Source organism: Silurus meridionalis, chromosome 23, assembly GCF_014805685.1.
Source record: "Silurus meridionalis isolate SWU-2019-XX chromosome 23, ASM1480568v1, whole genome shotgun sequence".
NCBI classification, from domain to species: domain Eukaryota; kingdom Metazoa; phylum Chordata; class Actinopteri; order Siluriformes; family Siluridae; genus Silurus; species Silurus meridionalis.
In genome coordinates this window covers 23,666,626-23,690,894 of record NC_060906.1, presented here as the reverse complement: position 1 = coordinate 23,690,894, position 24,269 = coordinate 23,666,626, and the positions used below count along the sequence as shown (strand labels likewise).

The 24,269-nt window shown below is 44.3% G+C and overlaps 1 protein-coding gene across 1 annotated transcript in view; it reads right to left on the bottom strand.

Moving 5' to 3' along the window:
• Window positions 1-24,269, bottom strand: part of ino80 (INO80 complex ATPase subunit) — a 48,510-nt gene that overhangs the window by 8,411 nt on the left and 15,830 nt on the right. The window contains exons 15-27 of the mRNA XM_046836219.1: window positions 24,129-24,188; window positions 23,890-24,032; window positions 21,713-21,797; window positions 21,503-21,620; window positions 20,951-21,036; window positions 20,698-20,865; window positions 20,475-20,608; window positions 20,084-20,151; window positions 19,772-19,862; window positions 19,309-19,534; window positions 15,482-15,622; window positions 8,871-9,096; window positions 4,823-4,950 (exon numbers count right to left, since the gene is read on the bottom strand). Coding sequence (XP_046692175.1) covers window positions 4,823-4,950; window positions 8,871-9,096; window positions 15,482-15,622; window positions 19,309-19,534; window positions 19,772-19,862; window positions 20,084-20,151; window positions 20,475-20,608; window positions 20,698-20,865; window positions 20,951-21,036; window positions 21,503-21,620; window positions 21,713-21,797; window positions 23,890-24,032; window positions 24,129-24,188 — 1,674 coding nt within the window. The remainder of the gene's footprint in view (window positions 1-4,822; window positions 4,951-8,870; window positions 9,097-15,481; window positions 15,623-19,308; window positions 19,535-19,771; window positions 19,863-20,083; window positions 20,152-20,474; window positions 20,609-20,697; window positions 20,866-20,950; window positions 21,037-21,502; window positions 21,621-21,712; window positions 21,798-23,889; window positions 24,033-24,128; window positions 24,189-24,269) is intronic.

Below are 24,269 nucleotides of genomic sequence, written 5' to 3'. Positions count from 1 at the left end.
AAAGGAGTGAGAGGATAAAGGAGTGGGGGATAAAGTAGTGAAGGGATAAAGTAGTGAAGGGATAAAGTAGTGAAGGGATAAAGGAGTGAGGGGATAAAGGAGTGAGGGATAATTGAGTAAGGGGTTGATTGAGTGAGGGGATAAAGGAGTGAGGAGATAAAGGAGTGAGGGAATAAAGGGGTGAGGAGATAAAGGAGTGAAGAAATAAAGGAGTAAGGGGATAAAGGATAAGAGGATAAAGGAGTGAGGAATAAAGGAGTGAGGACATGAAGGAGTGAGGGAATAAAGGAGTGAGGGACAAGGGACAAAGGAGTGAGAAGACAAAGGAGTGAGGGGATAAAGGAGTAAGAGGATTAAGGGGTGAGGGGATAAAGGAGTGAGGGATAATTGAGTAAGGGGTTGATTGAGTGAGGGGATAAAGTAGTGAGAGAATAAAGAAGCGAGGAATAAAGAAGCGAGGAATAAAGGAGTGGGGGATAAAGGAGTGAGGGAATAAAGGAGTAAGGGACAAGGGACAAAGAAGTGAGAAGACAAAGGAGTGAGGGGATAAAGGAGTGAAGAAATAAAGGAGTAAGGGGATAAAGGATAAGAGGATAAAGGGGTGAGGGAATAAAGGAGTGAGGACATGAAGGAGTGAGGGAATAAAGGAGTGAGGGACAAGGGACAAAGGAGTGAGAAGACAAAGGAGTAAGGGAATAAAGGAGTGAGTAAATAAAGGATTGAAGGGATAAAGGGGTGAGGGGATAAAGGGTGAAGGGATAAAGGGGTGAGGGGATAAAGAAGTGACAAGGGACAAAGAAGTGAGAAGACAAAGGAGTGAGGGGATAAAGGAGTGAAGGGAATAAAGGAGTGAAGGGATAAAGGGTGAAAAGATGAAGGAGTGGGGGATAAAGGGGTGAGGGGATAAAGGGTGGGGGATAAAGGGTGAGAAGATATAGGAGTGAGAGGATAAGGGAGTGAGAGGATAAAGGATTGATGGAATAAAGGAGTGAAGAAATAAAGGAGTAAGGGGATAAAGGATAAGAGGATAAAGGGGTGAGGGAATAAAGGAGTGAGGAGATGAAATAGTGAGGAATTAAGGAGTGAGGGACAAGGGACAAAGGAGTGAGAACACAAAGGAGTGAGGGAATAAAGGAGTGAGGGAATAAAGTAGTGAAGGGATAAAGGAGTGAGGGATAAAGGAGTGGGGGATAAAGTAGTGAAGGGATAAAGGAGTGGGGGATAAAGGGGTGAGGAGATAAAGGAGTGAGAGGATAAAGGATTGATGGAATAAAGGAGTGAAGAAATAAAGGAGTAAGGGGATAAAGGATAAGAGGATAAAGTAGTGAGGGAATAAAGGAGTGAGGACATGAAGGAGTGAGGAATAAAGGAGTGAGGGACAAGGGACAAAGGAGTGAGAAGACAAAGGAGTGAGGGATAAAGGAGTAAGAGGATTAAGGGGTGAGGGGATAAAGGAGTGAGGGATAATTGAGTAAGGGGTTGATTGAGTGAGGGGATAAAGTAGTGAGAGAATAAAGAAGCGAGGAATAAAGCGAGGAATAAAGGAGTGGGGGATAAAGGAGTGAGGGGATAAAGGAGTGAGGGATAAAGGAGTGAGGGACAAGGGACAAAGAAGTGAGAAGACAAAGGAGTGAGGGGATAAAGGAGTGAAGAAATAAAGGAGTAAGGGATAAAGGATAAGAGGATAAAGGAGTGAGGGAATAAAGGAGTGAGGACATGAAGGAGTGAGGGAATAAAGGAGTGAGGGACAAGGGACAAAGGAGTGAGAAGACAAAGGAGTGAGGGATAAAGGAGTAAGGGAATAAAGGAGTGAGTAAATAAAGGATTGAAGGGATAAAGGAGTGAGGGATAAAGGGTGAAGGGATAAAGGGGTGAGGGGATAAAGAAGTGACAAGGGACAAAGAAGTGAGAAGACAAAGGAGTGAGGGATAAAGGAGTGAAGGGATAAAGTTGTGAGGGAATAAAGGAGTGAAGGGATAAAGGAGTGAAAAGATGAAGGAGTGGGGGATAAAGGAGTGGGGGATAAAGGGTGGGGGATAAAGGGTGAGAAGATATAGGAGTGAGAGGATAAAGGATTGATGGAATAAAGGAGTGAAGAAATAAAGGAGTAAGGGATAAAGGATAAGAGGATAAAGGAGTGAGGGAATAAAGGAGTGAGGAGATGAAGGAGTAAGGGAATAAAGGAGTGAAGGGACAAGGGACAAAGGAGTGAGAAGACAAAGGAGTGAGGGATAAAGGAGTGAGGGAATAAAGGAGTGAGGGATAAAGGGGTGAGGGGATAAAGGGTGAAAAGATGAAAGAGTGAGGGATAAAGGAGGGGGATAAAGGAGTGGGGCGATAAATGGGTGAGGAGATGAAGGAGTGAGGAATAAAGGAGTGAGGTAACAAGGGATAAAGGAGTGAGAAGACAAAGGAGTGAGGGAATAAAGGAGTGAGGGAATAAAGGAGTGAGAAGATAAAGGAGTGGGGGATAAAGGAGTGAGGGAATAAAGGGGTGAGGAGATAAAGGAGTGAGGGGATAAAGGAGTGAGGGAATAAAGGAGTGAGGGAATAAAGGAGTGAAGGGATAAAGGATGAGAGGATAAAGGAGTGAGGGAATAAAGGAGTCAGGGATAAAGGATGAGAGGATAAAGGAGTGAGGGGATAAAGGAGTAAGGGATAAAGGATAAGAGGATAAAGGAGTGAGGGGACAAGGGACAAAGGAGTAAGGGATAAAGGAGTGAGGGAATAAAGGAGTGAAGGGATAAAGGAGTGAGGGAATAAAGGAGTGAAAATATAAAGGAGTGAAAATATAAAGGAGTGAGAGGATAAAGGAGTGAATGGATAAAGGAGTGAGGGAATAAAGGAGTGAGGAATAAAGGAGTGAGGGATAAAGGGGTAAGGAGATAAAGGAGTGAGGGAATAAAGGAGTGAGGGATAAAGGAGTGAAGGGATAAAGAAGTGAAGAGATGAAGGAGTGAGGAGATGAAGGAGTGAGAGGATAAAGGAGGAGGAGATGAAGGAGGAGAGGATAAAGGAGTGAGGAGATAAAGGAGTGAGGGAATAAAAGAGTAAGAGGATAAAGGAGTGAGGGAATAAAGGAGTGAGGGGACAAGGGACAAAGAAGTGAGAAGACAAAGGAGTGAGGGATAAAGGAGTGAAGAAATAAAGGAGTAAGGGATAAAGGATAAGAGGATAAAGGAGTGAGGGAATAAAGGAGTGAGGACATGAAGGAGTGAGGGAATAAAGGAGTGAGGGGACAAGGGACAAAGGAGTGAGAAGACAAAGGAGTGAGGGATAAAGGAGTAAGGGAATAAAGGAGTGAGTAAATAAAGGAGTGAAGGATAAAGGAGTGAGGGATAAAGGGTGAAGGGATAAAGGGTGAGGGGATAAAGAAGTGACAAGGGACAAAGAAGTGACAAGGGACAAAGAAGTGAGAAGGGACAAAGAAGTGAGAAGACAAAGGAGTGAGGGGATAAAGAAGTGAAGGGATAAAGGAGTGAAAAGATGAAGGAGTGGGGGATAAAGGAGTGGGGGATAAAGGGTGGGGGATAAAGGGTGAGAAGATATAGGAGTGAGAGGATAAAGGGTGAGAGGATAAAGGATTGATGGAATGAAGGAGTGAAGAAATAAATGAGTAAGGGATAAAGGATAAGAGGATAAAGGAGTGAGGGAATAAAGGAGTGAGGAGATGAAGGAGTAAGGAATAAAGGAGTGAGAAGACAAAGGAGTGAGGGGATAAAGGAGTGAGGAATAAAGGAGTGAGGGGATAAAGGAGTGAAAAGATGAAAGAGTGAGGGATAAAGGAGGGGGATAAAGGAGTGGGGCGATAAATGGGTGAGGAGATGAAGGAGTGAGGAATAAAGGAGTGAGGTAACAAGGGATAAAGGAGTGAGAAGACACTAAAGGAGTAAGGGATAAAGGATGAGAGGATAAAGGAGTGAGGGAATAAAGGAGTGAGGGATAAAGGATGAGAGGATAAAGGATTGAGGGGAATAAAGGAGTGAAGGGATAAAGGAGTAAAGGGATAAAGGAGTGAGGGGACAAGGGACAAAGGAGTAAGGGGATAAAGGAGTGAGGGAATAAAGGAGTGAAGGGATAAAGGAGTGAAGGGATAAAGGAGTGAGGGAATAAAGGAGTGAGGGAATAAAGGAGTGAGGGAATAAAGGGTGAAAATATAAAGGAGTGAAAATATAAAGGAGTGAGAGGATAAAGGAGTGAATGGATAAAGGAGTGAGGGAATAAAGAAGTGAGGGAATAAAGGAGTGAGGGGATAAAGGGGTAAGGAGATAAAGGAGTGAGGGAATAAAGGAGTGAGGGGATAAAGGAGTGAAGGGATAAAGAAGTGAAGAGATGAAGGAGTGAGGAGATGAAGGAGTGAGAGGATAAAGGAGGGAGGAGATGAAGGAGGAGAGGATAAAGGAGTGAGGAGATAAAGGAGTGAGGGAATAAAAGAGTAAGAGGATAAAGGAGTGAGGGGATAAAGGAGTGAGAGGATAAAAGTGATGGGATAAAGGGTGAGTGGATAAAGGAGTGAGAGGATGAAGGAGTGAGGATGAAGTAGTGAGGGATACAGGGGTGAGGAGATAAAGGGTGAGGGAATAAAGGAGTGAGGGACTAAAGGAGTGAGAGTATAAAGGGTGAGTGGAGATAAAGGAGTGAGTGAATAAAGGAGTGAGGGGAGATGAAGGAGTGAGGGGATAAAGGAGTGAGAGAGAAAGGAGTGAGGAGAGATGAAGTGAGGGGATAAAGGAGTGAGGAGAGATAAATGAGTGAGGGGATAAAGGAGTGAGAGGATAAAGGAGTGAGAGAATGAAGGAAGGAGGAGTGTGAAAGCTCTCACCTCCAGCAGGTCGATCATGCGGGTCATCTGAGAGTAGATGAGGACGCGATGGTTCTGAGACTTTAGCTGAGTCAGCAGCAGGTCCAGAGTGTGGAGTTTTCCACTGTCTGTGATCAGACTCTCCTTATCTGAAACACAGCGTGAGGTCACTTCCTGTTCAACACCACACTTCATCCTCTCACATATTCTAATGACGTGAGGTCACTTCCTGTTCAACACCACACTTCATCCTCTCATATATTCTAATGACGTGAGGTCACTTCCTGTTCAACACCACACTTCATCCTCAAACATATTATAATGACGTGAGGTCACTTCCTGTTCAACACCACACTTCATCCTCTCATATATTCTAATAACGTGAGGTCACTTCCTGTTCAACACCACGCTACATCCTCTCACATATTCTAATGACGTGAGGTCACTTCCTGTTCAACACCACGCTACATCCTCTCACATATTCTAATGACGTAAGGTCACTTCCTGTTCAACACCACGCTACATCCTCTCATATATTCTAATGACGTGAGGTCACTTCCTGTTCAACACCACGCTACATCCTCTCATATATTCTAATGACGTGAGGTCACTTCCTGTTCAACACCACGCTACATCCTCTCACATATTCTAATGACGTGAGGTCACTTCCTGTTCAACACCACACTACATCCCTCACATATTTTAATGACGTGAGGTCACTTCCTGTTCAACACCACGCTACATCCTCTCATATATTCTAATGACGTGAGGTCACTTCCTGTTCAACACCACGCCACATCCTCACACATTCTAATGAGCTGTAGATATGGGTCGTGAGGTCACTTCCTGTAACAGATCTAATATTCTAATGAGCTGCTAAGACCTGATGTGAGGTCACTTCCTGTTTCACTTGTCAATGTAATTATCTTGTGATTGCATTTTATAAAAATTCCCCCCAATAAAATTCACTTCCATTGTTTATTGTGCGTTCAGGTCACATGACCAGGCCCGGGAGGTCAAAAATGCAAGAACGGATCACAGCTGGGGCTTTGGTGGAATTTATCTCACTGACGAGGGTCAGATACGAGGCCAAGGTCAGGGGTCGAGCTTCGATTAAGCGGTCACGTATTCCACGCGAGATTCCCTCTCTGAGGTTCACAGAAAATAAAAAAACGAGACCAAACAGCTCCACCTAGAGGACAGGAAGGAGTGAGGACGTCCTAAGGAGCACGGTGCACGACCTTTACATTACACTACAGCTGTGATAGCTGTGAGGTGAGAGTACAGGAAGAAACTCTTCTCACAGTAGCGGGAAAAAAAAAACACCACTCGCACTTTGGAGAAACAATTATGTCTCGCCAAAAATCAAAAAGTCAGAAAAAAAAGAAAAGAAAAAAGAGCCGATAATATTTCCGCCCATTTTGCTAGGGGGATTCTTTGAAGGAACAGGAAGGGAAAGCGCAGTTTCCCACAGGCTGTCTGCAAACTAAGACCACCACTGCCCCCTCACACACACACACACACACACACACACACACACACACACACACACACACACCTCCACTTCAATAGAGGTCTGTAATGCAGTTACAGTAAGAAAGGCGTGTGAGAAAAGAGAAGGAGGCGAATGATGAGTCAAAGCTTAGAGGAACCCAGTGAAGAACACCATCATGGATGAAACCACCAGAATCAATGCGTATTTTCGATTTTTGTCGATATTCGCTGTAATTTCAGTGTCTGGGATTGCTTCATAAGCCTCCATGTTCTGACTACTTCTACATTACACATGTGTGGCAAAAGTATTGGGACACTTTTTTCCTATTTTTTCAACCCATATGTTCTTCTTCTTGTTCAAACTTCAAGGCACATAATGGGAGCAGAAATTTTCTATTTGAACTAGGAGACCCAAACCTGTTTCAGCAAGACCTGGTTTACATGGTGTGGAGTGGAAGATGTTACACAAATCTCCACAAAATCTAGTGAAACATCTTCCCAAAAGAGTGGAGCACATTATAGGAGCAAATCACGGAAGTGGATTGGGATGTTCAAGAAGCAGCACATCGATCTTATGCTCAGGTGTCCACAAACTTTTGGCCCTATAATACGACTGCTGGTTGACGGTTTATAATACGTGGTCTTTTGTGGAGTGTCCTGCGCTGACCTTCCGTGCTTACGTTAAAATCATGACGCCGGCGCTCCTGCTCCTGCTGGGGGTTCGTTACCACACACACACACACACACACACACACGGTGAGATTTATTAACAATGAACAATCGGACCGACTTCTAAATATGTGAGTTTGGCTTCAGAGGAAAAAAGATTATGAAAAGGTGTTTCTGTGAAAGAAGGTTTTCTACAGCATCATGTGTGTTCTTCTCTCAGTGGAACACAGAGCTGGGTTCTGATTGGTTCAGACAGAAATATGAAGACATGCACACAGATGGGAACACAGACTGACTGAGAGACAGACAGACAGACAGACAGACAGGTGAACAAACACACACACACACACACACACACACACACACACACACACACACACACACACACACACACACACACACACACAGAGATAGACAGACAGACAGATGGGCACACAAACAGAAACACAAATAGAAACACAAGCAGACAGACCACCAGACACACACAAACAAAGACAGACAGACAGACAGACAGACAGACAGACAGACAGACAGGTGAACGAACACACACACACAAACACACACACAGACAGATAGACAGAAAGACAGACGGCACACAAATAGAAACACAAGCAGACAGAACACCAGACACACACACACACAGACAGATGGACAGACAGACACACACACACACAGACAGATGGACAGACAGACACACACACACACACACACACACACACACACACACACACACACACACACACACACACAGTAAATAGCTAGAAAATGAGAACAATTAAATTAAGTTTGTATGCAATCAAGAAAATACATATAAACTAATTAATAAATAAATAAAGCCAAAAAAGAAGTGCATAAATATATATATACATTAAATAATAATAATAAAAAAAAGCAGCACAGCTTTACACTCCGAACCCACCCGAGGTGTGTGTGTGTGTGTGTGTGTGTGTGTGTGTGTGTGTAAATAACTCGTGCAGCTGAGCTGATATATAGATATTGGCAGTTATAAAGTGCCTCGTTAAAGGCGTGTTTGAGCCGCGCTCTGTCCTCACAGGGTGGTGATGATGGTTATTATGATGGCTGCGATTACGATGGCGGCGAGATTGATGTTGATGTCGGGGTTTTCGAATGAGCCCTGTGTTTTGTTGTGTCATTTCCTTCCCAGGGTACAGTACGGCTCTGAGAAAATGGGAAAAGGAGCGAGAGCAGCAGCGGCTCGGCTCTGTGAATGAGCGCTGGAGCTCACTCACACACACACACTCGCGCCTGGTTAACAATACACTGAGACAATGCCCGAGAGTCGAACTTCCTGGCTTTGTCCCCCCTCCCTACTTCACAGGACTCTGTGTGTGTGTATGTGCAAAAAAAAAAAAAAAACAACGCACATCTGGGAAATTAAAAAAATGTCAAAAAAACTCGCTCTGTGTAACTTTGAATAAAGTTTGGCGGTTCGAGCCAACCGCTGACAGTGACGGAGAAGCGGATCAGGCGAAGGTCGTGGCCCCGAGGCGGCCCGGGATGGTGGCCACCGTGACCTGCACCACTCTCCCACGGGTCTCTCTGGCAGCCTCTGGAGCGTTTCCTCCGACTCTGACTCACACACACAATAGCACAGAGAGACCGTATCCCTGTCCGACCTACCCCACAAAAACTGTGATAATAATAATAAAATCAAGACGAGCTGCAAACGTGTGTGTGTGTGTGTGTGTGTGTGTGTGAGAGTTCATGTGTGAGTGTGCTTCTCCTGGCGCTGGGCTTCGTTGCAAATCAAACGAAGGAGCTGTGAGAAAGTTGCTCGGCTCGTACAGCAGGAACAATAGACGGATACAGAGAAATGATGTAGCGTTATCAGAGGGTGACGATGGGGGGCGCCGTGGTGCTGATGTGCCACATCTACGAGACTCACCCGGTATCCTGATAAAAGACCAGCCGTGTCTGGGCTGCAGGGACATCACCCCGCCCGGGCTCTCAGGGTGGAAGTACTGAGCTCGCGAGGCCCAGGTGTGCGCCAGGTCAGGTGACCCGAATAGGAAGCACCGCTTGGTGGTCAAACTTCCGCCGTCACGGACACGCCTCCACTCGTACTCAGCACTGCGGTCCGCACAGTAACGCTCGACTGGAAGGGCTGTCACCTTAAAAACGTAGAGAGAGAGAGAGAGAGAGAGAGAGAGAGAGAGAGAGAGAGAGAGAGAGAGAGAGAAAATGAGTACAATTGTATCTGTATTGCATTAAAGCATTAAAGGAACATTCTGTCTGTAGTGTTTGTGTCTTTGTGTCTGTCTGTCTGTCTGTCTGTCTCTATCTATCTATCTATCTATCTATCTATCTATCTATCTATCTATCTATCTATCTATCTATCTATCTATCTATCTATCTATCTATCTATCTATCTATAGTATATAAGGGGGTGGGGATATGAGTGGGTGAGTGTATAAGAAATATTACACTTAATAAAAGCTTGAACAAGTGGCATGCAATAGTGAACACACACACACACACACACACACACACACACAGCGCTGACAGGAAAGCACAGCAGAGGTCTGGGGTGCTAACAGGGCTAACAGGTCTTTTGCTAAACAGATGACCATTTCCTGTAGTGAATACCCCCCCCCCTTCCATTTCATTCCTCTCCTCCTCTTCTCCTCCCATCCCTCGCTCTCTCGTTCTTTCAGCTCTACCCCAGAGTTTTATGGCTCGCTGACAAGCGGATGATATTATCTTCCTTTTATTCTTATCACTGCTGAAAACAGCTCGGGTTTTGGCCCGGGGTCTCGGGCTGCCGCGCGGACATCTGACCAATCAGAGGCCGTACACGCACATGTGGCCTTAAAAGCCGACGAGGTCAAGAGCTCCGTGTGAATATGGCGAGAGTGAGTGGGGGGGGGGAGTGGCGCTAATCTATCTTATCACTTTCCCACAGTGCCCATATGCCCCGGGCCGGGGGCCAACGCCGCGCCGAGTCCCACTGACATACAGCAGAGACGAGGGGACGGCCCAGGGACGAGGGGACGCAGCACTCACGCCTGGAATTTAAATGTGTGTGAACTGCAGAAAGATTAAAGGATGACCAATCAAAAATAATACAAATCTACAGAATAAACAATCGCAATACGCACTTGCTTTAAGGCTTTTTATTTCTTTTTTATTACTTTTTATTTTTTTAAGGCTTACTATTTCCAGCCCATAAATAGGCTCCGCCCCCACTACAACCAACAGATCTTTCTATTCCAATAATTTAAAGCATCTGTTAGCAATTTCAGGCCTGTACATAAGCTCCACCCCTCACCTAAAATCAATAGATCTTTCTATTTCAGCAAATATTTCGCCCATAAATAGGCTCCGCCCCACCTAGAACCAATAGCTCTTTCAAACCAAAAAAATTGCTTTGATCTCTAACCAGAACGGATAGATCTCACTAACTGCTTTATTTCTGACTTCTGGCGCAAAAATACAGGCTCCGCCTCCTGATACATCTGTGAAGCTTCAGTTTACAGTTTTCCGTCCAATACGGAACAGTTCCCAATACGTAACGTCAATTTTACATTCGTCAGCCACCAATACAGAGAAAATTTGTCGTGTCAGGAATCATCGGCGCTTCAGGTGATTATGGAGTTGTACGTTGAGATTTCCATGCTAATCTTCCAGAGAAGCTAACGCAGGCTAGTAACCTAAACTACAGGACAGGCCACACCCACAGCATGGTGTCAAAATAACCAGAAAAGTTCTGGTCAGTAAACCTCTGTAATTTTATTTGTCCTATCCAACGACGTGAACCGAATCCGTGAAAGAGATTCGGAATAAACCGGCTTCCTGGAACTCCCCACACACACACACACACAGCTGAAAGCATGGAAAATTCCCATCAGTGGTATTCAGACGCACGTTGTAGATAAAGCTAAATTCGAAACCCTGCTGACGTGCTCCGTTATTACGCTCGTAATAATCGAGATAAAAACCCAATTTTCAGTGTTGTTCTGATGTAATCGAGACCGAGCTTCTCTGCGACGGCTTCTTTTGCGGCTCGTGTCACGGGGAGGTCGAGCTCGGCCCGAGCTGCAGATCTGTCAGTAGCTCGTGGAGGATAAATAAACGCGGGATTGAATTCGGGCCACGCCGCAGCGTTTGAGGTTTTATTTTAAATTGGATGTTTGTTTGTGGTACCGCAGGAGACCGCTGTCAGGGGGCCGCCATACGTGCTGCTGCTGCTGCCGCTGGATTCAGTTTGTACAACACAAAGTTTCAGCGAACGAACGATTTGTCTGAACCCCCTGAACCCAGCGCCGGTTACACAACATCTCCACAAGATCAGACTGTGTGTCTCGTCTTTTAAAGGCACAGTTTGTGTTATTCTGGAGTCTTCCTAGACCTTTAAGAGTCGCATCCTTTGATCAAAACAACAACAAAAACCTGATACGCAATACTGTAACGCACATCATCTTACTAGTGTCTTCATTTAAAGCATCGTTTAACAGTTTTCTGGCCCAGAAATAAACTCCAACTCCACGATCCCTCCAAAGTTTTTGGACTTTTCTGGATGAAGAATAGGCTCCGCCCCCAGACAACATTCTCGTCAATGTGCGAAAATGCAAAAAGAAACTTTAAATAAAAAAACATGCAGGATTCCAGCAGGACAATGTTCATTTCCACGCCTCCAAATAAAACTAAATATTATCACTAATTACTTAATTACAATCTCCGGCCCAGAAACAGGCCCCGCCCACAACTAGAACTAAATGAACTCAAATGATTATTTATAGCTACTTTTTATAATTTCTGGCCCAGAAAACAGGCCCCGCCCACAACTAGAACCAATGGATCTCATGAGATTCTTTATTTATTGCTTTTTTTTACCTTTTCTGGCCCAGAAATATTGTCCATTTCGGTTAATATCTTCATATTACGTGCCGATTTACATTCATATTTACATTCTGTCCCTGAAATATATCTGGTTGAAAGAATTGATACAGTTGTATACAGTTATTTAATATAAAGCGTTTTATTTTCTGGGCCAGAATATTGGCCCCAATTATCCATTGGATTTTTTTTTAGGACTATTTTTCTAAATAAAATTAACTGTTTACATCTTGGGGCCCAGAATTAGGCTCCGCCCCCAGCTACAACCAACCCATCTAACTAATTATTATAATTTTAAAGTTAGCATTTGCATTTTCTCCGCCCCTTAAAATAGACTTTATTCCAAACCAGATCTAAAAGATCTTTACACTTCACTGCCTCACTTAAAGCTTCAATTTATAATTTTCTTATAAAATATGTATAAGAATTCAATTAAACCAGACTTAACGCTTTAATGGAGCATTAATGGCTTTTCTTTTCTTACATTTTGGGTCACTATTAAAATTCATAATGAGTTTTTGGTATTCTGTATCCCGTGTGTGTGTGTGTGTGTGTGTGTGTGTGTAATTACCCTGGGTGTAGCCGTAAGGAGGAACTTGGGTAGCTGGGTGGGCTGGCAGGGTCTGAGACTGGAGGTGTTGGAGCATCTGCTGCGTATCACAACATCTGTGTGTGTGAAGACCCACGGCCGGAGAGAAGTGAAAACCAGATCCTACGGCAAAAAAAAAAAACGTTAATGATTCTGAGGCGTCTGATCAGCAAACACAGCTACAGAGCGCCCCCTGGTGTTCCTGCTCATCACTACAGCTTTTCCTACACACCTTTCTGTGTTGGGATATTTTCAGGTCCATTTTTTAACCTTGGGGGGTGTCGAGGAACATCCAGACCGGGTTGGGATTAAGGGTCATAATTAGTCTGGTATTGCCGAGTGGCTCATGAAGTGCACAGAGAAGAGCAGAGGCTCGGAGCATTTCCCAAAAAATAGCAGCCGTGATCAAGGCTGAAAGAGGAGGTGTGAAGGAACGAGGGATGGGTGTTTGGAGAGCTGTAGTCCAGGCTGCGTTCCCAACCCACAAGCATGGAGGCTAGTCTGGAAATCTTTACAAGTGCGGTTGGAAAAAGACCCGAAAGGCGTTGGTGAAGGCCCAGGCGCCTGGATCGTCAAAATTCACACTTTTTCAGAGTATACGTGTGGCTTTATAATCAGAGATGAAAACAAATAATCTTCTGAAGGATCATAGCAAAGTGGTGCAGATGTTAGTCTTCTGATCAGAAGGTTGTGAGTTTAAATCCTAGCAACTCAACTGTTGGGGTCCTTGAGCAAGGCCCCTCACCCTTAGCTGCTCAGTGCTTCTGGATCAGCAGTAAACCATGATACAGCAGCCCTGGAGCACAGGGGTGAATTAAGGGCCTTGCTCAAGGCCCAACAGAGGCAACATGTTTTAATAAATAATTTGATAAGAATTCTGACCCCACCTTTAATTAGGAACAATCTAATAGTATTGGAACTGCTGCTTTAATTTAACCTCAAAAACGAATCCAAAACTTAATCTCCAGCTTTCTCGGAACACAAATTTGGTTTAGAAAGCTAAGAGCGGGGAACCAGATGCCGGGAATCTGGGATCAGGGTTCTCCATGTCCAGACATTCCCAATGTGTACCAGGTGTCAGGTTCTCCTCTATGCTCTGGTGGAGCTGTGAGACGCCACATACGTCAGAGTAGGATTACAGCTTTCTGTCAGCACCTGAGAGGGAGCAGAGCTTCTCCTGCCTTCAGCTGTTCACCAGATCATCAACACACACACACACACACACACACACCACACACACACACACACACACACACACACTATGCTGGAGAACGTGGAGACCATGTCATTTATTTCAGCAATGAAAGCAAAACTGCCCCATCTGTAATGACAGCCTCAGAGTGTGTGTGTGTGTGTGTGTGTGTGTGTGTGTGTGTGTGTGTGTGTGTGTGTGTGTGTGTGTGTGTGTGTGTGTGTGCGCGCGTGTGTGTGAATGGCTTCTTTCAGATTTATTAGTTTGTTCTGCTTGTTCTGTATGATTTGCCCATATTCTTTCTTTCTTTCTTTCTTTCTTTCTTTCTTTCTTTCTTTCTTTCTTTCTCTGTTTTTTCCCATCCTCCTTTCTTATTTATGTTGTTAGTTATATTCTGTCAGAGTTTTTTTTGGTAAAGGAGCAGCATCTAGTGTGGGTCGTGGTGTCCCAATACTTTTGGCCATTGAGTGTGTAATAATTGAAAAGATCTAGATAGATAGATAGATAGATAGATAGATAGATAGATGTGTGTGTGTGTAATTACCCTGGGTGTAGCCGTAAGGAGGAACTTGGGTAGCTGGGTGGGCTGGCAGGGTCTGAGACTGGAGGTGTTGGAGCATCTGCTGCGTATCACAACATCTGTGTGTGTGAAGACCCACGGCCGGAGAGAAGTGAAAACCAGATCCTACGGCAAAAAAAAAAAACGTTAATGATTCTGAGGCGTCTGATCAGCAAACACAGCTACAGAGCGCCCCCTGGTGTTCCTGCTCATCACTACAGCTTTTCCTACACACCTTTCTGTGTTGGGATATTTTCAGGTCCATTTTTTAACCTTGGGGGGTGTCGAGGAACATCCAGACCGGGTTGGGATTAAGGGTCATAATTAGTCTGGTATTGCCGAGTGGCTCATGAAGTGCACAGAGAAGAGCAGAGGCTCGGAGCATTTCCCAAAAAATAGCAGCCGTGATCAAGGCTGAAAGAGGAGGTGTGAAGGAACGAGGGATGGGTGTTTGGAGAGCTGTAGTCCAGGCTGCGTTCCCAACCCACAAGCATGGAGGCTAGTCTGGAAATCTTTACAAGTGCGGTTGGAAAAAGACCCGAAAGGCGTTGGTGAAGGCCCAGGCGCCTGGATCGTCAAAATTCACACTTTTTCAGAGTATACGTGTGGCTTTATAATCAGAGATGAAAACAAATAATCTTCTGAAGGATCATAGCTAAGTGGTGCAGATGTTAGTCTTCTGATCAGAAGGTTGTGAGTTTAAATCCTAGCAACTCAACTGTTGGGGTCCTTGAGCAAGGCCCCTCACCCTTAGCTGCTCAGTGCTTCTGGATCAGCAGTAAACCATGATACAGCAGCCCTGGAGCACAGGGGGTGAATTAAGGGCCTTGCTCAAGGGCCCAACAGAGGCAGCATGTTTTAATAAATAATTTGATAAGAATTCTGACCCCACCTTTAATTAGGAACAATCTAATAGTATTGGAACTGCTGCTTTAATTTAACCTCAAAAACGAATCCAAAACTTAATCTCCAGCTTTCTCGGAACACGAATTTGGTTTAGAAAGCTAAGAGCGGGGAACCAGATGCCGGGAATCTGGGATCAGGGTTCTCCATGTCCAGACATTCCCAATGTGTACCAGGTGTCAGGTTCTCCTCTATGCTCTGGTGGAGCTGTGAGACGCCACATACGTCAGAGTAGGATTACAGCTTTCTGTCAGCACCTGAGAGGAGCAGAGCTTCTCCTGCCTTCAGCTGTTCACCAGATCGTCAACACACACACACATGCTGGAGAACGTGGAGACCATGTCATTTATTTCAGCAATGAAAGCAAAACTGCCCCATCTGTAATGACAGCCTCAGAGTGTGTGTGTGTGTAATTACCCTGGGTGTAGCCGTAAGGAGGAACTTGGGTAGCTGGGTGGGCTGGCAGGGTCTGAGACTGGAGGTGTTGGAGCATCTGCTGCGTATCACAACATCTGTGTGTGTGAAGACCCACGGCCGGAGAGAAGTGAAAACCAGATCCTACGGCAAAAAAAAAAAACGTTAATGATTCTGAGGCGTCTGATCAGCAAACACAGCTACAGAGCGCCCCCTGGTGTTCCTGCTCATCACTACAGCTTTTCCTACACACCTTTCTGTGTTGGGATATTTTCAGGTCCATTTTTTAACCTTGGGGGGTGTCGAGGAACATCCAGACCGGGTTGGGATTAAGGGTCATAATTAGTCTGGTATTGCCGAGTGGCTCATGAAGTGCACAGAGAAGAGCAGAGGCTCGGAGCATTTCCCAAAAATAGCAGCCGTGATCAAGGCTGAAAGAGGAGGTGTGAAGGAACGAGGGATGGGTGTTTGGAGAGCTGTAGTCCAGGCTGCGTTCCCAACCCACAAGCATGGAGGCTAGTCTGGAAATCTTTACAAGTGCGGTTGGAAAAAGACCCGAAAGGCGTTGGTGAAGGCCCAGGCGCCTGGATCGTCAAAATTCACACTTTTTCAGAGTATACGTGTGGCTTTATAATCAGAGATGAAAACAAATAATCTTCTGAAGGATCATAGCAAAGTGGTGCAGATGTTAGTCTTCTGATCAGAAGGTTGTGAGTTTAAATCCTAGTAACTCAACTGTTGGGGTCCTTGAGCAAGGCCCTCACCCTTAGCTGCTCAGTGCTTCTGGATCAGCAGTAAACCATGATACAGCAGCCCTGGAGCACAGGGGGTGAATTAAGGGCCTTGCTCAAGGGCCCAACAGAGGCAGCATGTTTTAATAAATAATTTGATAAGAATTCTGACCCCACCTTTAATTAGGAACAATCTAATAGTATTGGAACTGCTGCTTTAATTTAACCTCAAAAACGAATCCAAAACTTAATCTCCAGCTTTCTCGGAACACGAATTTGGTTTAGAAAGCTAAGAGCGGGGAACCAGATGCCGGGAATCTGGGATCAGGGTTCTCCATGTCCAGACATTCCCAATGTGTACCAGGTGTCAGGTTCTCCTCTATGCTCTGGTGGAGCTGTGAGACGCCACATACGTCAGAGTAGGATTACAGCTTTCTGTCAGCACCTGAGAGGGAGCAGAGCTTCTCCTGCCTTCAGCTGTTCACCAGATCGTCAACACACACACACACACACACACACACCACACACACACACACACACTATGCTGGAGAACGTGGAGACCATGTCATTTATTTCAGCAATGAAAGCAAAACTGCCCCATCTGTAATGACAGCCTCAGAGTGTGTGTGTGTGTGTGTGTGTGTGTGTGTGTGTGTGTGTGTGTGTGTGTGTGTGTGTGTGTGTGTGTGTGTGTGTGCGCGTGTGTGAATGGCTTCTTTCAGATTTATTAGTTTGTTCTGCTTGTTCTGTATGATTTGCCCATATTCTTTCTTTCTTTCTTTCTTTCTTTCTTTCTTTCTTTCTTTCTTTCTTTCTCTGTTTTTTCCCATCCTCCTTTCTTATTTATGTTGTTAGTTATATTCTGTCAGAGTTTTTTTTGGTAAAGGAGCAGCATCTAGTGTGGGTCGTGGTGTCCCAATACTTTTGGCCATTGAGTGTGTAATAATTGAAAAGATCTAGATAGATAGATAGACAATATGCAGGAGAGAGAGAGACAGAGAGAGAGAGAGAGAGACAGAGAGAGAGAGAGAGAGACAGAGAGAGAGAGAGAGAGAGAGAGAGAGAGAGAGACAGAGAGAGAGAGAGACAGAGAGAGAGAGAGACAGAGAGAGAGAGATAGATAGATAGATAGATAGATAGACAGACAGACAACAGACAGACAGATAGACAGACAGACAAATAGATAAACAGACAGACAGACAGACAGACAGATAAATAGATAAACAAACAGAAAGACAGACAGACAGATAAACAGACAGACAGACAGACAGACAGAGACAGATAAATAGATAAACAGACAGACAGACAGACAGATAAACAAACAGACAGACAGATAGAAAGATAAACAAACAGACAGACAGACAGACAGACAGATAAACAGACAGACAGATAGAAAGATAAACAAACAGACAGACAGACAGATAGAGACAGATAAATAGATAAACAAACAGACAGACAGACAGACTGATAGATAAACAAACAGACAGACAGACAGACAGACAGACAGACAGACAGACAGACAGACAGACAGACAGGGTACTTTTGTCCATAGATGGAATTGTTGATCACTTCAGCATTGATAGAAATATAATGAACAGACATTAATTTTTTCTCCACAAGATATACATGACCAAAAGTATTCGGACACGACAACAAAATAGTTCCAGAGTAAAACAGCAAGTGCACACATTTGTTCATGACCATACTGATCTCCATGTGTCACTCCATATCTATTACACACACACACACACACACACACACACACACACACACACACACCTGTAGAACAGTGCTGCTGCGTGCATTAGGGAACGACGTGGTTCTGTCCGCCACAGGATGAAATCTCTGTTAGACAGATAACACGATCTGAGACCCCACTTCTCCCTCTGCCTTCCTCCTACAGCCATCACCATCCTCATCCTCATCCTCATCCTCCTCACGCCATAGCCGTGGTGATGCAGCCGGTGAGCAGCTTTAAAGGAGAGGTAAAGTGCAAGCCATCTAAACACAGAAAGAAGAAGTGCATCAGGAGGAGAGCACAGTGATGATAGATAGATAGATAGATAGATAGATAGATAGATAGATAGATAGATAGATAGATAGATAGATAGATAGATAGATAGATAGTGTGTGTGTGTGTGTGTGTGTGTGTGTGTGTGTGTGTGTGTGTGTGTGTGTGTGTGAGCGAGTGTGTTTGGATAGTGGAATAAATGATCCAGTGTGTGTAAAGGAGTCAGACCTGGCCAGGGTTCCCTGCAGCATGGCGTTGGACATCTCCGCAGGAGAGACGTCAATAAACGCAGAAACGAGAAGCAGCTGCCTTCATCACCTGGAGAACAGCAGAGACAGAGTGTGAACGTCCACAATGAAAATAAAGGAGACACGCAGCATGTGAGAAAGAAAGGCAGAGAAACAGTCAGAGAGAGAGAGAGAGAGAGAGAGAGAGAGAGAGAGAGAGATAGATAGATAGATAGATAGATAGATAGATAGATAGATAGATAGATAGACAATATGCAGGAGAGAGAGAGACTCACCTGTGGTGTGAAATAGGGATTGGTGGATGTGGTGAGGGAGAACGGTGAGAACAAAGCCTGCAGCAATCTGTAAAGCAGAGGACACATCAGAAAGGAGACACATCAGAGACACATCGCATCAGATAAATACATCAGAGACACACCACATCAAAGAGACACATCAGATAGATAGATAGATAGATAGATAGATAGATAGACAGACAGACAGATAAATAGATAAACAAACAGACAGACAGACAGACAGACTGATAGATAAACAAACAGACAGACAGACAGACAGACAGACAGACAGACAGACAGACAGACAGACAGACAGGGTACGTTTGTCCATAGATGGAATTGTTGATCACTTCAGCATTGATAGAAATATAATGAACAGACATTAATTTTTTCTCCACAAGATATACATGACCAAAAGTATTCGGACACGACTTGTATACAAAATAGTTCCAGAGTAAAACAGCAAGTGCACACATTTGTTCATGACCATACTGATCTCCATGTGTCACTCCATATCTATTACACACACACACACACACACACACACACACACACACACACACACCTGTAGAACAGTGCTGCTGCGTGCATTAGGGAACGACGTGGTTCTGTCCGGCCACAGGATGAAATCTCTGTTAGACAGATAACACGATCTGGAGACCCCACTTCTCCCCTCTGCCTTCCTCCTACAGCCATCACCATCCTCATCCTCATCCTCATCCTCCTCACGCCATAGCCGGTGGTGATGCAGCCGGTGAGCAGCTTTAAAGGAGAGGTAAAGTGCAAGCCATCTAAACACAGAAAGAAGAAGTGCATCAGGAGGAGAGCACAGTGATGATAGATAGATAGATAGATAGATAGATAGATAGATAGATAGATAGATAGATAGATAGATAGATAGATAGATAGATAGATAGATAGATGTGTGTGTGTGTGTGTGTGTGTGTGTGTGTGTGTGTGTGTGTGTGTGAGAGCGAGTGTGTTTGGATAGTGGAATAAATGATCCAGTGTGTGTAAAGGAGTCAGACCTGGCCAGGGTTCCCTGCAGCATGGCGTTGGACATCTCCGCAGGAGAGACGTCAATAAAACGCAGAAACGAGAAGCAGCTGCCTTCATCACCTGGAGAACAGCAGAGACAGAGTGTGTGAACGTCCACAATGAAAATAAAGGAGACACGCAGCATGTGAGAAAGAAAGGCAGAGAAACAGTCAGAGAGAGAGAGAGAGAGAGAGAGAGAGAGAGAGAGAGAGAGATAGATAGATAGATAGATAGATAGATAGATAGATAGATAGATAGATAGATAGATAGATAGACAATATGCAGGAGAGAGAGAGACTCACCTGTGGTGTGAAATAGGGATTGGTGGATGTGGTGAGGGGAGAACGGTGAGAACAAAGCCTGCAGCAATCTGTAAAGCAGAGGACACATCAGAAAGGAGAGACACATCAGAGACACATCGCATCAGATAAATACATCAGAGAGACACACCACATCAAAGAGACACATCAGATAGATAGATAGATAGATAGATAGATAGATAGATAGATAGATAGACAGACAGACAGACAGACAGACAGGTATATAGATAATACATAAATAAATGAATAGAGAGAGAGAGGGACAATCAGACACAACAGAGACACACGTCAGATTAGAAACACAGGGGTTAAATATCTTGAGTCTCAGAAACGTAACTAACCTGATGAAGATGTAAAAGGGAATGAAACTTACCTGCTCTTTTCTGGGCTGCAGGTATGAAGGAGGCCGTGACGAAACAAGAACTTGGACATGACGTAAGGTTTTAGGGACATGTGGAACGGGGAACGTGTCTCCTGTCTCTCAAACAGGTCCGGGTGATTACACACCTACACAATACAACACCACACACAACACACGTGTTTAACGTTCACCAGGTACGATCTGAAGTCAGAGTGTAACACGAGAGCGAGCAGACCTTGCGGAACTGCATGACGAGGTTCATGAGGCTGCTGGTGGTGCTGTGAGACTGCTGAGCCGTGCCCATGGACGACTGCAGCAGGTCCTCGATGGAGATCTTGTTCTTCAGAGCCTGGTACAGAAGCCTCTGCCTGCTGGTCAGATGGCACGACGTCAGGATCTCGATCTGGAGAAGACAGCAAGGTTATGATACAACCGTACGCGAGTGCGCGTGTGTGTGCGAGTGTGTGTGTGTGTGTGTGAGACCGTACCTTATCCGAGAGTTCGTTCTCTACATCCTTCTTTATCCGGCGCAGCATGAAGGGCTTCAAAATCATATGCAGTCTGGAGAGCTGGTCTGATGGTCCACAGTGTCACACACACACACACACACACACACGAAATGATTCAAAGTGAAAAGAGGTAAAGAAAAAATGATGAAAGTATTCGGACAACTGATTTGTCCAAAAGTATTCGGACACCTGACTTCTCCACCCCAAATGGGAAAATCAATTTAAGTCAATGAAGCTCTCCTGCTATAAACACCTTCGAGGATGAATATGAACGCTGCACCCCAGGAACCTCCTCACTTCACCTACATCAGTACCTGACTTTACTAACACCCTTGTGGCAGAATGAATCTCCCCAAAAATCTAGTGGAACATCTACTCAGAAAAAAATGGAGGTTCCTATGACAGCAAATGGAGACTCGATGTGGAATGGGATGTTCAAAAAGTTGCACATTTGGTCGGGTGTCCCAATACTTTTGATCACACCAATATGGTGATTTTTATCAATCCATCAGATATGATATAAGAACTCACTCTCATCGATGGCGGATTTGTTCTCGGCGTGGCTCTCGATGTCTTTGGAGAACCACTCGTTGAACTCCTCGTGGGAGTCGAACAGCGTCGGCATGATGAAGTGCAGGAGAGCCCACAACTGAGGAGATGGATGCAGAGTCAGATTTATAAAACCCCTGATTCCATCTGTCTCTCCCTCTCTCTCTCACACACACACACACTCGGTCTCACCTCGGCCATGGTGTTCTGAATGGGGGTCCCAGTGAGCAGCAGTCGGTTTCGGCACTGGAACTGAAGCAGGATCTTCCAGCGCACGCTGTGGAGCAGAACCATCACCATCATCATCACCATCATCATCATCATCACAGAGAAACCGAACAAGACCTGTCAACACGACTCCGAGAGAAAACCAACACCTCTGAGAAAACTCCATGCTTCATCTTTCTCAACACCACAACAGAAGCTGCTGGTGCATGTGCTGCATCTCACACACAGCGTTTTGGACACCGAGACGGCGCTAATCCACGCCATGTGAAGACAACATTCAAACCCGTCCTCAGGCTCGCTTTGAGGAACAAAAACGCCGCCACGACCATCAGGGTGCAATTATATGGATTTTTTTTATGAGGGAAACGGAAAAAAACACAAAACAAAAAACGTGGATGGATTTAGCTGTAAAATGAAATGGCACGAGGGAAATTTGAGAACTTCCCTTTGTGCAGCTCTCACACTATCACCATTCTTATAAAACGCAGCAAAGCGAACTCTTGTTACGCACCACTCCACTGCTTCTTTAGACGAGGTGGGAACAAAAAAGTTTTGCAACAAGCCAACAGATGGCAGCACTGGGCTGCACGCGGAGTCACAGGGCACACCAACCTTCATAAATCAGATGATGCAACCAGTCGTTTGAGGTGTTTCGAGCGGCACGTGCCCTTCAGGAGCGGAAGAACTTTGCTGGAAGACGACGAGAGATCAGGAACGAGCTCAACCCCCGAAAATGTCAAAACCATTCAGCAACTTCCGCATGATCTCACTTCCGCACCCACCCTATTTGCCAGATTAGACTCCTGCGGACTTCGCCCTCTTCGTGAAGATTACGATCCAGCTCGGCTTTTTGACACATGCTTGCGGAGATCCGACACGAAAAGCAGAAGGTGCACGAAACGCTTTAAAAAAATTACCTCCAGAAGACCACTGGGGGCGCTGTTTTGCTGTGCAAGGGGACTGTTTTGAAGGTTATAGTGTTTAAACGTAAATAAATAAATTTGACTGTAAACAGAGTGAATCTCCAAACTTTGGAAAATGACCTTGTAAGTAATGGCAAGGGTTTCTAAATGAGCCCACACTCCCCCAAGGGTCTCCTACTTCCAACCCTGTATATAAACATATCTGCAATAAAAGCAAAGAAAAAAATCTGAAGAAAGTCCACGAAAGGAAATCAAAAATCTGCAGCCTCGGTTTTTTATTTAAATTAATTCAAATTATTCATATTATGTAACATTCTCTTGAAAACCTGCGAAACATTAAAAAAAAAAAAAAAAAAAAAAGAGAACATTATTTTGGATAAAGTGCATGGTGAGGTGCATGGTGAGGTGCATGGTGAGGTGTATGTATTGGGACACCTGAGCTTAAGATTGCTTCTTTTTGAACATCCCATTCCACATGTAGCCCCCATTTTCTCTTATAATAATCTCCATTCTTCTGAGATGATGTTCCACTAGATTTTGTGGAGATACATTCAGCTACAAAGATGTCAGGGACTGATGTAGATGAGGAGGCATGGGGTGCAGTCAGTGTTCACATTCATCCCAGATAAGGTTGGAGCTCTGTAGCAGGAGATCTTCCACATCTTCCAACCCATGGAATGTAGATCCTCATGGAGCTGGTGTTGTGCTCAGGTGCACCGTCATGCCGGAACAGGTTTTGGTGTCATAGTTTAAGTGAAGCACATACGGGTGGAAAAGGAGGGTGTCCCAATACTTTTGACAAATTTTTTTAAATTTTTAAGAAATTATTATATAAATAAAAATAAATACAAATAAAAAAAAAACTGTCCTGTATTATGTGATCATATTATCCTAATTAAATTATACAATTATAATAAATGTATAATATATAATATATTATATATTAAAATATATTATAATAATAAATAATAATAATATTTATTCTATTAATTTATTTATTCATTTACTGAAGCCTTTTATTATTATAAAAAATTTTATTTTATATAATTTAAATATATATATATATATATATATATATATATATATATATATATATATATATATATATATATATATTTATTGTTTATTTATTAGCTATTAATTTTATCATATATTATTGGAATCTGATATTACAGTTTTGTAATATCACGGCTTGGCCCCGCCCCCTGGGTGGTTTACCTGGTGCTGCTCTTCAGAGCCTGCGCTTCATCCAGGACCATGTACTGCCACTTGACCCGCTGAAAATACTTGACGTCCTGCACCACTAGCTGGTAACTGGTAATCACGACATGGAAGGGTGCGTTCTGCGTGTACAGCGTTTTCTACACACAAGGAGGGAACATCTTCAGCTACAACGTCGACCACTAACAAAAGAAAAGGCTGTAATTGTGTCTGAATTACAGCAACATGTAACTCACCTGGCTCCAAAACTTCCTGATGACTTTACGGTCGTGAGGGTTCCCCCAGTAGGGCAGGACCTGCGCGAGAAACACAAACCCATCACAGTGTCATTATCAATACAGTGCTGCCCCCTGCAGGAACCAACCGTACTTTTCGTT